Genomic DNA, 14141 nt, shown 5'->3' on the forward strand with positions numbered 1-14141 from the left:
CATTTCATTCCGACCCCACTGCCTACATAAGGCTTGGGATTCACCTAACTGGAATGGATGTGAGCAAGCACTCGAAGAAGAAAAGACGGTTACTCACCTTTGTAACTGTTGTTCTTCGAGATGTGTTGCTCATATCCATTCCACACCCGCCCTCCTTCCCCACTGTCGGAGTAGCCGGCAAGAAGGAACTGAGGAGCGGGTGGGCCGGCAGGGGTATATATCGAGCGCCATGATGGCGCCACTCTAGGGGGCGACCTGCCGGCCCACTGAGTTGCTAGGGTAAAAGTTTTCTGACGAATGTGCACGCGCGGCGCACACACCTAACTGGAATGGATATGAGCAACACATCTCGAAGAACAACAGTTACAAAGGTGAGTAACCGTCTTTTCTTTCCCTGCTCCAGGGCTGGCTCTATAGGCAGGGAGCCAACCAAGGAACTACAGCTCTCAGAGCTCCCTGGTGGTTCTCAGCTCCCATGCTTCACTGCCGCCCATGCAAATAGGCTGCCCCAAGCAGGTGCTTGCTTTGCTGGTGCCTCGAGCTGCCCCTGGCCATGGGATGCTAGAAAAGTCTAACGGCAAAATTAAAATTGAGTGGTTGCCCTAACTATGCACTTTCATACCTTAAAATACTCCTGCCTCTTCCTTCTTGCCATACACCTCTGTGTGCATGCAGCCCAAATCCCTCCCCCTCCTGCACCTCTAGCTATCCATACGTACACCCAAATACCCCCCCTCCTGCCTGTATGACCACTTGATGAGCTCTGGTGCAATGAGAAGCTTTTGGAAACGTACGTAATGATAAGTTGCCATTATTTTCCATAACTGAACGTTTGTTGTGAAGAAAGGCCCACTTTCCGAATGGCCATTCATTGTTCTCAGCATGAGCAAAGCAACATCTGCCTTAAGGGAGGTGAGGGACTGGGGGCGGTATGGTGGGGGAACGGGGACGGGACGGGGCCTTTTGCTGTGGCAGGTTGGCAGCTCCGTGCTGATGAAATGGCAGCACTTGGAAAGAGGGCAGTTCACTCTCATATCTCTCAGCCTCTGCTGACCAAGAAATCGAATTCTAGGCGCTTGGCACAGATGGAGCAGCTAACACTCCTCAGACTACTCTACTTCAATGGGCAAGTGTCTTTCAAATCCTTAGCTAAATGCCACTGCAGGCGAATAATGCCATAGGCTGGTTCAGTGTTTATAGGAAGGCTGGCTTAGCCAGTGAATTCCATAGGGTGGCTTTTTCTTTATAAGTTCTGTAATAATGAAACTATTATGATGTTCATGTAAGGATCCATCACCAGCTCCCACTCTTTGAAATTCTATCCTGAACTGTTACTCTAGTATTTCCTCCCTCCTATACACTGCTATGAGCTATAGTGAATTTCCTCTCCCCCAGTGCTTCCTGGCTTATAGACATGGGGGATTCCAGGAGCGCTGAGCATCCACAGCCCTACATCAGAGTTGCAGGTGTTTAGCAGCTCTGAAAGCTCAGGCTTGGGGTTACCATACATCAAACATACTGGTGTAGCTTTTGCTGCAAGGAAAATTTCAGCCTAAGTGGCTAAAATCTAAAAGCACTGAAAACAGGCTATTAAAATGGGCAGTGTCCAGCCACCTTCACCACAGGCATTGCTACCCACTCTTCCTGTAATGCTTTTCATTATCTAGGCCCCTGCTGGGAAAGCCCTGAGCCCCCAGGATGGTGGCACCCTTATTCTGCCCTCCTCAGGGCTCAGTGACTCACCACAAGAGCTGTGGGTCCGAGGTTCTTTGTGCACAGAGCCTTCACCTATGACAGACAACCACTGTGATTTCTAGGCCATCCCGGTTTATCGTGAGGGGATATCAAAGGCAATAGAGAACGATAAACAATGTTGGATTCTTGTAAAGGATAGGGATAAATTAAAAGCCTAGAAAGGGAATTGGCTCCAAGATGTCAAATAACTGACCCAACACACTGCACTCTGAAACATGCCCACTAACAATAATGCACACGCTCCCAGTCTTCTCCCCTCCCCCGGCTTAGCTGGATGTGAAGGGTGGGTGTCCCTTTCTGGGACAGTGACAGCCCTTGCTTCTGGCTCCAATGGGCCCCTGGTGCCCTCAAGTCCTGGCCCCTGGCATAGGGGGTCTGCAGGACACACCAGTGCAGTGGAGTGTTGGGGCTCAGTTGCTGTCATGGAGCTGGGAGATGTAAGCAATGTCAGGCACAGGGCTAAACACTTTGTACTCTCTCCCTGTCTGCTGAGCTCGTTCAGTGTTGGCGGGATTGTTTATCTGCTTAGCAGATTCGTTAATAAAGGGACTTGTGATAAATTGCAGTTGTTTCTCCAGTGCCCCTTGGGTCTCTTATTCTAATACAGTTGGTAATAATTTTCCAGGTGCTGTAGCTGTTTAGGAGACTGAACTCTTACCAACCACTAGAGTCTAAGAAATTAATCAATACTCAATACACCAATTGGGCTACACCCAGGTCCTAATTTTGTATAAGCGTTAAAGATCCCAGTTTTCCAGAAGGTGGCATATTGGTCCAAGAGTCTTCATCAAAGGCTAACCTTCCTTTGGTTAAGACTTTAGCTTGTCTAATCAATTGAGATGGAGTCCTAAGTTGACCCAACTCATCCCTGATACTACCTTAAAGGACAGAGAGGCGATTAGGAAGGCGTTAAATCATTCCACTGACTACTGCATTAGTCCAGTATGACCAGATGGACTGCGTACGTTTATTCAGAACACGTGACAGTAGTTTACATACAGGTTACTAGTGTGTATCTAAATTGTTTTCCGGTCGGGAGTATCTATGCGTTTCCTACTCCGCTTCACGTTCTGCCCGTGGCTTTAAACATGAGCTTTAGCAATCTTTCTCCCCTTCCTGACCATTGAAGCCTCTCTTGGAAGGGCAGTGAGCAGACTGTGCTAGCCTCAACTAGCATACTTCTGTTACAGCTAAATATCAGGGCAATGCAGACTAGGGGCTTGGCGAGAACAAACCACTTACCCTTTAGGGAGAGCTCACCACATTCCTGGTGCACTGTCCACACTCAAGCTAGAAGAGCCTTTAGCAGGCATTTATATGCTATTTGCAACCAAGCTTTTCCCCAATTGTTCCCAACTGCCAGCAGACTGAAAAGTCAGTCATTTGCCAAGCGCTCAGCAGTGCCAGTGTCTTATCATGCACTTTGGTTTGGCTGCAGTCTTATCCCAAGTAATTACTAGTCACAGAAAGATGCCCCTGCTACAGGGTTGCATGAGTGAGCATAACGCGGTATATCAAGTCAGTGGGTTTAGCTTTCTTGCAGAAAACCACTAACCTCTGAGGATCAGTCATGTCCCATGGAAAGGGAATTATGTGACTGAGAAATGCCTTTTCAGGTCCTCCCCCACATCTTCCTAAGAGGAACGGTCTACTACCCGTTACTTCTCTGACTCTGCACAGACGGAAGCAAGTCCTGGGCACAAAACCTATTGTTCCCCAGATGACGAGACAGGAGAGTGGAGGAAGGTGGTGGGAAGAATTTTGATACCTATTGTTAGGACTAGTAGCCAGGAGCTTGGATCAAGCAGCTGCACAGGGCTTTGATGAGGCTGAGCTTGTTCAACCCTTAAGAGGAACCAGGGATTCAGTATTCCAAGCTTTTAGAAAGCCAGCCTCTTGTGTGATCCCATATTGTGTTCTTAGTTTGAAGTTGTTTGACGGCAGTTGTCTGACTAGAAACAGCCATCACAATGGGGCCCCAACCCCAATTGGGGCATTTCAGCACTAATAGTTACTAGCAGTAAATGTTCTACCATATTAACTTGGAATGAGAGGATCACACTTTATCAATCTTGCATCAGAATTCTTCTCCCACCAGGCTTTGTTACTTAAAAATTAAAATATGAGGCTAGGTTTAATGAGACAGGCAGTAGATAGCAAAATTCATGTTTAGAGGTTTTTTTAAAAACATCACATTAACGTTATTCCTTTGAAAATTGCACTCGGGTTACAAAAAAAACAACATTTTAACATGTTTTTCAGGAAAAAACATTGGTCCAAACTATTTGACTTTTAAGAGACTGACAATTTCAAGACACAGTGATCTAGTTTCTGGTCTTAGAAATTGAATCACAAGTAATTCCTTAGCAGGCACCTGCAAAAGAAAGGAAGGAAGGAAAGAAAGAAAGAAAAACTTTAGTTCATTTTTTCCATTCCATGCAAATGAATTTGTAGAGTCATCGCAATGTTCTAATCCTCAGTTCAGCTACAGCTGCAGAAATTTGGGGGTACTCATAAAACAGAGTTCAGAGTTAGTGCCCAAAACTCTCACTTGTACTGTCTGGATCCTGCTCTGTGCATGCCTCTACCACATAATGTGTTAGAGCAGTCCTCAGGCTGCTCTAAGTTACTTCAGCCATCACTAGCCACAAAGGACCATAACCTCAACCTAGTATATCAATTTAGCACCAGACGCCCTGCCCAGTAACCAGTGCTCCTTTCTCAGCCACAATCAGCAATAAGAGTATGTAGCCAGAAGCCTCTGGGTCAGCTCTTTGGGTAAACCCAGCTTATACTTCGCTGCATTCCTGCTGCGTTGCCACAGCTTGTTTCTGTTTGTTCCTCGACTCACACCCGGGCAGTTTAACACTGTTACCAAGTTTGAACCTGCAGACTTTACCCAGGCAAAATTCCCATTGACTTCAATAAGCGTTTTGCCTGAGCAAGTCAAGATCAGGCCCAAAGATAGCACCTTACTTTGTGACTGAATGAGTCCTGTGACTGTCAGTTAATGAAGTATTGCATGCTGGGACCTGCACTCTCAATGAAGCACCTGTTTTTAAGAGGGATCTGGTTAGTCCCCCTATATTTAGGTTATTTATCACTTTCCATTTTAAGAGATTCTTGCACCCTTCTGACTGAAAAGCTCTCACCCACTTCATTGTGTGCAGCAGACCTTTGAAAAGCAGGAGGAGAATAGCCCTCTGGCTACTTAAGCGCCTTGTCTTCAATCCATTCAGCATTTTGGGCAGATGAACTGCTCGCCAGCTTTCCCTCTCCTTTACATTTTCAGGGAGAGTTTCTGACAGCAAGCCTGAATAACACAACCCAATATTCTGGAGAGCCAGGTCTGCAGCCCACACTGCGCTGGGAAGGGCCAAGACCTGCCAAGCCGGACTTTGTGGGGCTGGGAGGAGGGAAGTGCACAGAGCTGGGCTTCCTCCCCATTCAACACATTGTCTCAGTAGCCCATGCACCACACATGAGTTAGTAAGTCCCACACCTCTGGTGGAGGGCAGGTAACCCAGCCAGGCTTCCCTACCAAGAAGTCCCCCTGCTTCCAGCACATGGCATCAAAGGGCCAGTTCCTCCACCCCATGGGCACTATGTGGGGCTAGAATGTCCCCAGCTCAAAGGGCAGGTAACTAGGCTTGGCTGCTCCCCAAGCGCCCTCAAGATCCAGCACGTGACACATTAACACACCCGGAGAAACAGCCACATCTCCTCTTGCCAGCTAATGCAGTTAGAAGCGCAGCTCCAGTTATAGCAGTCTGTGTGGAAGGTTCAGGCTTCAAACCCTGCTGGCGCGTCACAATGGGGAGAGGCTGTTAAGTACTGGAATCTGTTTTTCCCTTTTCCTTTTGTACAGGCACAGAGTTGCAGCTAACTTAGAAGGACTTTATTTAGATGGCCAAGTCAAGCACTTGAAAGTTAGGAAATGCCAAACTTCCTGTTGCCAAGGCAACCTTAAATCTGCCCTTTTGTATGTATCCATTAGGATGGTCTAATGCCATGACATCCTGTTTTTCCACAGGATATCAGCCTCGTTACAGCATAGAATGGGGGCGAGGGGCAGAATTAAGTTTGCACATCAACCATAAATCTGGCATTTCTTATTTCTAAGTATTTCACTTTGCAGTCACACTCTTACTTAATATTGCATACAAAAGAACTGTTAATTAGGTTGCAACGACTCTGTTGCATTAGGAAATATGCAGCTGACTCTTACAATAGGAGTATGTTCGTATCTTAGCGTACCTGTCTGCAGCACTGGCTGGAACTGGCCAGACATGCAAATCTCTTCCTGCTTCTGACGCACAATGCGCTGGATGGCTAGTGGGAGCCCACGAGGATTGCGTGAGAAGATAAGGGAGTATCCATCATCACAAGTGCCATCCTCTTTCAGGCTGCGGCAGGCATAAGTAATGGCATAGTTGTCATAATCGGTGTCAATCACCCAGTAGTTGTCCCCTGAAATGTTAGAAGAACTTGTTAGTCATGGGCTGTAGGTAGCTACATAGGTGAAGATGTCTGAGCACTCCAATCTAGTGAACTCAGGCTTTACAAGAATCAGTGGTGGGAAGGTAAGTCAGCAAATTTCAAGTGTGCGAGCATGTGTGAGTGAGAGTGAAACAACTGGAACAGATTCCTAAGGGGTGAAGGATTCTACCACTCAGAGTCCTGACATCTGCATGGAACATCTTTCTGTGAGAAATGCTCCCATTCAGCCATGAGTGGAGCTTGATGCAGTCCACCCCATGATTAGCTGTGGTACACAGGTGGTCAGACCAGATGATAATGATCCTTTCTGACCTTCGACTACAAAATCCCTTTTCAACTTCTACCTGGAATGGAAAGAATTTCAGTGGTTTTCACCACCAAACTATTTTCTTGGCCCCTTTATGGATCCGCTCCACTGAAGTCTGTCCAAAACATCACTGGGAGCAAAACTGGGGCTTAGGGTATAGAAGATTCACTGAAGCCTCATGAAACTATCTTTTTGCACCAGTAAGTCACAGATAGCTTTGTTTGATGAAACACAGTTGAGCCTTCCTAATCTACACACCTTATTGTTCATGCCAAAAAAGGGTTTATTATAATACCATACGTTGTAATGAAGTTTTTTCCCTAGGTTTTCATTAACTTGGCTAGATATCAAGTATTAAAAAAAATTAATTGTCCTGGGCTTTTTTACAATTAGTTGGTTTTTTTTATTATTTGGGTCCTTATTCTCCATGTTTAACACACACAGAACTGATTTCAGTAGCAATTTTGTGCGAATAAGGAGTGCAGAATTGAGCCCTTAATTGATAACTCCTGAATCCAGTAATTAATTGTGGACTATACAACTGAAATTAGTGAGGTTCTTCCATATGTTATGGAGACATTGGTTGATACTCTGTAGTTAAGAGGTTGAATCCCTGCTATAAGTGCAAAACTCACTTACATATGAAAAGTATAGTGGAGTTGATCTAGTATCTTCTCAAATTACAGCATTTACCAATGACCCAGAAAAAATATGTATTTACTAGTACATCTGTTAGTTTAGCAATCCAAATAAAAAACGAGTCCTTTATGAAATTTAGCACCCAGTGTGAGACTTTGTCTCTAATCTGATTAACAGACCAAACCAGCCTCTTTCAGTAATCCTAAAAGAGGAGTTTAAATGGAGACCAGACACAAGATTTCAATGAGTTCAGATGAAATGGAGAGCTTGGTCATTTTTTCCCATTTGTCGTAAAATCCTCTAGCTCAGCAGAACCCAAATGATACAATGATCAATTCCAGAATTCCATGAGGAACTGCCCACTCTCCAAATGACTGCCATCACCCATTGTTCTCCAGGGGATTGAAGGCCAAGTTGCCCTCAGTTTGTGGCCATTTTGAGAAGGATGCCATTGTAATACCCTCACTTCTACCATTCGACAGTATAGAAAAGTCAAAGTGTTTTGTTTAAATTAGGAACAGCAGCAAGCTGCAGATACAGCCTGTGACACAAGTCTGCCTTTATCATGTACACAGGGCCTGAACCAGCAAGAATTCTAGTCCAAGAATTTGCATAGAAGTAGTAAAGATTTATAAGACTGCCCCATTAAAACAAATTAGTCCGAGAAGGGATTTAGTTTCTCCTTCTATGGATTAGGCCAGCTCTTGGAATTTTCTATGCAATTCCACTGCAGGTCCACTAACTATTGATGTGGCAGCAGTGATTCTGTAATTAGCATGAGTTGAGTTTTGCATTTGAAGAGGAGGTGCAGCATCGAAGAAGAAGCTATGTCTTCCCCTAAATTACAGCAATTGGCTGAGCACAGAATTTTCTGGAAATTTACCAGTTAAAATGAGCCCTTTAAGAAATTTAAAATCCAGTGTCAGACTTTTTTGCAGTTAATAATCGCAGACTAGCCCATTTAAAAAAACGTTTCAGTTAAAATGTACTGGAATCTTGAGCATATAGAGTTATATTTATTTTTAGATTCCATAGTAATTTTTTTCTGTTCTCAGTGAAAGTTTCTCCTAAAGCAGAGACTGAAGGGAACAATGGTAGGCATAGAGATTCAGTGAAGAATTGCCCTCTGTCAAAATGGCTGCCATCTCCTCAGAGATGGTTGGCAGTTTTTCATTGAAAGGAATTTGATGGAAAATGCAGTTCCTGCCAAACTGAAATTTCCTGTGAGAAAATTTAGATTTTGCCAGAGTTTTGCAGTTTTCTAGTGGGAAAATTGAAACATTTAGTTCTTGGTTGATTTGAGCTGAATACAAACTTTTCCATTTGTTGAACCAAGCTGTAATATTGGTTTCAAATCGTCTTGACATTATGGCGTATCTGTGTAAAGTGCAGCGGTGCCTCATGAGAGTTGTTGTTAGAGTGATTCATGTCCCCCATTCCCTAGAGGCTGGGGCTCACTGACTAACCACATCTCCCATGATGAACCAAGATCTCTCCTATGATGGTGTCACATGGTGCTCCGTCGGCGTCAAAGCATCAAGGAAGATGCAGTTCAGGCAGGGAGCAATGAGAGCACAAGTCACCCAAACGACAACTTCCACGAGGCAATGTGACACCTTAGCTTAATGTTGAACTTGTTTGGAACCAAATATAACATTTTAATATTTCCATATTGAAATTTCAGAACTTCACATTCTGCAACACATTCTAATACTTGGGCTTTTCACTCTAGTAGGGACAAAAACCAAATGCAAAATACCAATTTCCTGTGTGGTCGAAATTCTAATTTGTGCTCAGCTCTGCATGTCAATGAGACAGCGTCTCTGCCTTCTTACAGAATAGGAGACACTATTTTCCTTTCAGGCAGCTATTGCTTCACTCGTGGAAAAAAATGGGAAATGATGGCCATTTTGAAAGGGGCAGTTTGACAAATTTTGCAGTAATAACAAAAAATCTCTACAAAAGGTACCTGTTGCACCAGAGCAACTCCACAGGTGCATCGGGTTGGGGGGTGAGGGGGTGAGGGGGCAGGGAGAGTGAAGGGAGGGAAATTAGAGTGTGTGTATAGGATAACAGAGAGAGTGGAGTGCAAGAGGTAACATTTTCAGTTTAAAAAGCAAGGAGATTCCCAGATGAGCAACATAAAAATGTAGTTAAGGTTTAGTACTTATCACCAGTTTAGGGAAACTGCATTGCTGGGCTCCAAACCAAGTGTTATCAGCCCACAAAGTTAACACTCAAGAAAGAAAGCCAAACATTTTTGGGTATGGAAGTGCACAGTTAGGGCACCCAAACAACCTTATCCCTGCCTGGGCATGACACCGCGAGGGGGAAATAATGAAGAAGAGTAAATTATCTAGAAAAAATAATCAGTTTAATCTGGACCCACAACCACAGTTAAGGCTAAACAAGTTTGGTACGGTGTCACTACAGCACACGAGCATTTCTGCTGAGGGAAAAACTTTCAGTTATGGAGAGTAACAGAGAAGAAGAGACAATTAATCCTAGCAGAAAAGAAAAGAAAAAAAAAAGAAAAAAAACATAACTTAGGTAGGAAATTAAGGGAGCTTTAACTCTATGAGAAGTTTGAAGGGTCTGTTGGTAGAGTGCAGGGCGTTTGGATGCCCATGCAGTACAGATGTGGAAATACACGTCTGAATTTCTTAACAACTCAACCTTATCTGAATTTCCTGAGTCAATAACACTTGGTCTTGGGATCATTACAATATTCCTGCAATTTAGTTTAACCAAAATTAGTGATATGTCCTCTAGCTTTAACTCCATTTCATCCTGGGAATATATCACAGGCAGACCAGCAGTAATGACTATATTAATGTTGCCTAACACTTTCTAGGTTTTTCATTTTCCTGAGATGTTGATCCCTGTTTTTACAGCTTTGTTCTTCCATCTAGTATGTTTTGATGTCATTTATTTATCGGTGCACTAGAAAGATATTCCTTCAGCACTCACTAATGGGGACTCCTGTGCAGCCATCACAGCTGCAGAGTCTCCTCGGGCAGGGGACGCGATATGGGAGTTGCATGCGGGAATTAGGCAGGTGTGTACACCTGTCATGGCACAAAGAGTTCCTGGGGAGTGGGGCTTCAATCCTGAGAGCAGCTAAGGGACAACCATATGATTTTCCTCCCATCACCACCCGCCCAGCCACTTTGGCCAGCTGCTAGTAGGAGGATATGGGGGTAAGTGTCAAATCCCTCCCCTCCTGCACAGCTCAAGTTACCAGGCTGTGCATGGGAAGGCCTGCAGAGGCTAACAGGAGCAAGCACATCTCCGACTCCTGAAAAACATCATTTCCCAAGTCCAGAAGCCCAGAACTGTATTGATACCCATCTACTTTACAGCTTTGTGCTGTGACCCACCTTTGTAAAATAGATTGGTAATAGCTTGGTGCTTAAGGGAGTCTCTGGCTCATCTCCTTTTAGGAGGTAGAGAGCTCTCTTTTTCTTGGAGTAGGCTTCCCCATCATGTTTTGGGGAGGAGGGGTTGGTTAGGGTAGAGAAGCTATGGGGAGCAAGGATTTGCAGTGTTCTCCAAAGATCAGCCTCTGGAGTTGTCTCCCAAAGTAGATTCCACAGCCAGATCTCCCCCGTTCAACAATGCTGGGTCCCCAGCTCTCACGCACTTCGCTCTAACCTGTGCAACCTGCAAAGTCCCACATGAATGCAACGGTCTGGACAGCTCATCCACTGGAACACGTAGGCCTCGACACCAACGAGCTCCAAGCCAACACAGCTAACCCAAGGGGATGAAATTCACTCACCTCCACTGGACAAGTAGCTAGCCAGACCTTGGTAACTCATGTACATCTTCGCTGGAGTGGTGGGATCCGGGACTGTGTACTGAGCAGCCATATCAGCACAGATCACCCAGAATCTGAAACAGGAGCAGAGATACTGAGGATCAGACTCTACAGTGTGTATGTTTCAATGCACAAAACAACAGCCCTGTTTAGGACTCATACAGGTGCCTGACTTGATTCTGACAGACTTAGCAGGGCCATGTGCACTGTTCACATTTCAGAATAGTTAATCATTAAGTAAAAGCCACTCCACATCCTAGCACAGTGCTCCTTTCCCAGTTGCTACGCCGGAACGAGTCGTGGGCTGCACAGATTTTGAGAGTGGCACTGGGAGTGCAGAGAGATGATGGATCTGCTACCCACCTCCACATCACAGAGTAAGTCGTGTGCATCCAGAAACGGCAGGAAATGCATTCAGTGTATTGGAGTATGGCTCAGACAAAATCAGACTCCCACTGCGCTACACGCCACCCAGAAAAATAGGAGTAAGAGTCTCTGCTCCACTTCTGTTGTTCACACACGATTCAAGCAGGCAGAGGACAAGGGAGAATGGCAGTAAATGGCATGGTACAGGCTGCAGGCAGCTCTTAAAGGCTCTCGATCATTCAAAGGGATATCACCGGTTGCTTGGTTTCTGTTGAGCGTCATAACTAGCGTCTCTCGAGGAATTTGAGGGTGGGAAGGGTAGCAGCCTTATGGACTAGTTTAAGGCAGGAATTCCCTATATAAGGAGACCCATGAAAACAATCCCTGTGGGCTACAGGAGGAATGGATTCCTGGACAGTGAAGGCTGGTGTAGCTGGCAAAGCAGGCACCAGAGATGGGATCTCATAGGTAGACAGGACCATTGAAAATGACCGGCAGCTGCATTTTGCCTCTGGCTCCCCATTTTCCACACTGATGGGGGGAGCTTTAGCCGGAGGGCGTGCTCTTGTCCGCTACACCTCACAGAGCCTGGCGGGAGCTGGCTGTTGCCACACGCAGGGGAGGAAACAAGTTTCAGCCACGTGGACAGTCAGATTCTGCGAGTTAGAGGGAAGAGCAGCAGGATGTCGGGTACGGGAGGAAGAGCTCAGAGTCCTGAGTCGTGCAGGAGGAGCAGGTCATGGGAGGCACACTCGTCTGGGACTAGCTCAGCACGCAGAGAGCGGCTGCAAGTCACAGCAGCCTCTAGGGAGGTCAGGTGCCCCAGAGGGAGTGAACCTAACAGGTAATGATCAAGTGATCTCTCTCCTGCCATCCATCTCCACCCTCTGACAAACAGAGGCTAGGGACACCATTCCTTACCCAGCCTGGCTAATAGCCATTCATGGACTTAACCTCCATGAACCTCAGTGCACCCATTGTCCATATTGTTAGCTAATGTTGAACAGCACTGGAGTTAGTATTTATCTGTGGAAGGTCTTGGGTTTTTTTTTCTTTGTACATTGAGAAAGCTATTTATTCCTACTCATTTTAGTCTCTCAACCAAGCTGTAATCCCTTACAGTAGCCACAGGCGATGGGCAAAAATCTTTATTTGTTTCCATCTGTCTGTCCAGTGTCCATTCATATTATTTGAGGGCTTTTTGAGTCTTCCACAGAAGACTAACCAGTGTCAGGTGGAAAAATCCACTAACATAAAACCCACTTGGTCCCTTCAACCACCAAATCTTTCAGAGAAATCTAACCAATTAGAAGCAGTTTGCCTTTCCAAAAGCTACATTGGTTTATTTGACGTTACCCTCACCGAACTGCTTTGCCACCCTACATTTAATGATTTTCTTAGCCATGCATCTCTGTAAAGAAACTACGCCTGAGGTATAATTCGTAGGCCCTTCGTTTGAATAAACAGGTTGAACGCTGTCAACCCTTCAATACAGTAATTGTTTTTAGGGTTTTTTTGTTAATAGCTCAGCTCTTTTGTTCATTAGGTTCCTTAAAACTCAGAAACTCCATCTGGGCCTACTGACTTGTTACTATTATTGAAAACTTGGCTTTGCAAGTCCTACGCCTCTGAACACAGACTGTCAGATACATGGTGATTTTGTGACAGGCACGAAAGAGACCAGGCTGGCTTTGAACTCATCGTCACTGGTGGCCTAAATAGAAAATAAAGCCAGGGCCTTAGAAGCAGAAGATTTGATGTTTTAACGTACTGAGCTTTAACAGCTTTTCCTTCTTGAACAAGGTAACCAGGTCACGTCATGTGCCTCAGATACATTCCCAGTCACAAGTACTAGTGCGTTCGATCCAGCGTGCGAATGGTGGGTTCACCAAGCACTTACCCAAAAAGCTTCACTCTGCCTTTGGAAGATGCAATCATTGTGCCATCCTCCTCGATGGTGTATTCAGCAGAGATGTTATCCTGAAGGAAGAGGCCTTCTGGGTCCTTCTTTGCCAGGGCATACCATTTCCCTGCATACTGAAAGGAAAAGAAAATATCCCAATTAATTTTCATTGCATGGCATGAACATCAGGCATCTGTAACCACCAGTAGGTAGGTGCTATAAAAACCAGGGAAAGGCCTGTGCGTGCATTTGTTAGGTGCTTGGAGGAATGGTTCCGCTGTGCATTTGCACCTTTGACCTTGTGACAGGAGCTGGGTTGGTAGCCCTGGATGCTGAAGTCCCAGTCCCAGTGCAGGCAGCAGCAGCGTAAGCTCCCCTACACTGCCCTGCTTACATGTCTCAGCCATATCCCAGATGAACCACGGCTGTAAATCAAACAGTAGTACATTCTCTGTTCAGTGCTTGGCCTCTTCGCAACACGTAAACCAGTTAGAGCAAATTGCATGAGGGCTTTGGGGGCCACTTTGCCATTAATAAATTGGTGGGAACTGCCATCTCTTTTCACAGTTTCACTAAATAACCATTAGAGGGTGACACGTGTCACTACTGAAAGGGACTGAATTTGATCCTTTGCTGGAGGTCCGCACCCTTGTTAAAGTTCCTATGCAGAAAGGCAAGAAACATTAAGTGTACTCATTAGAAATAGAGGAAAGGAGGCCAGTTTGGTGGGGGTGCTGATGTTCGTACATTTGATTGAGAAAGAAGAAAATGCCCAGGAGAAGCATCCCTGAAGACCTAGCAGCGTATGTCTTGAAAAGGAAAGAGAAGCTAAGCCAGCAGGATCAGACCCA

The 14141-nt window shown here is 45.3% G+C and overlaps 1 protein-coding gene across 3 annotated transcripts in view; it reads right to left on the reverse strand.

Moving 5' to 3' along the window:
• Nucleotides 1-14141, reverse strand: part of SLC26A1 (solute carrier family 26 member 1) — a 104624-nt gene that overhangs the window by 65515 nt on the left and 24968 nt on the right. For 2 of the 3 annotated variants that reach the window (XM_050943095.1, XM_050943094.1), the window contains exons 3-5: nt 13288-13424; nt 10983-11095; nt 6013-6225 (exon numbers count right to left, since the gene is read on the reverse strand). In XM_050943095.1, the coding sequence (XP_050799052.1) occupies nt 6013-6225; nt 10983-11095; nt 13288-13424 (463 nt within the window). Of the gene's footprint in view, nt 1-6012; nt 6226-10982; nt 11096-13287; nt 13425-14141 lie in introns of those variants that run through there. The other variant, XM_050943093.1, reaches the window with a different exon arrangement.

Source organism: Gopherus flavomarginatus, chromosome 3 (genome assembly GCF_025201925.1).
Source record: "Gopherus flavomarginatus isolate rGopFla2 chromosome 3, rGopFla2.mat.asm, whole genome shotgun sequence".
NCBI lineage: Eukaryota > Metazoa > Chordata > Testudines > Testudinidae > Gopherus > Gopherus flavomarginatus.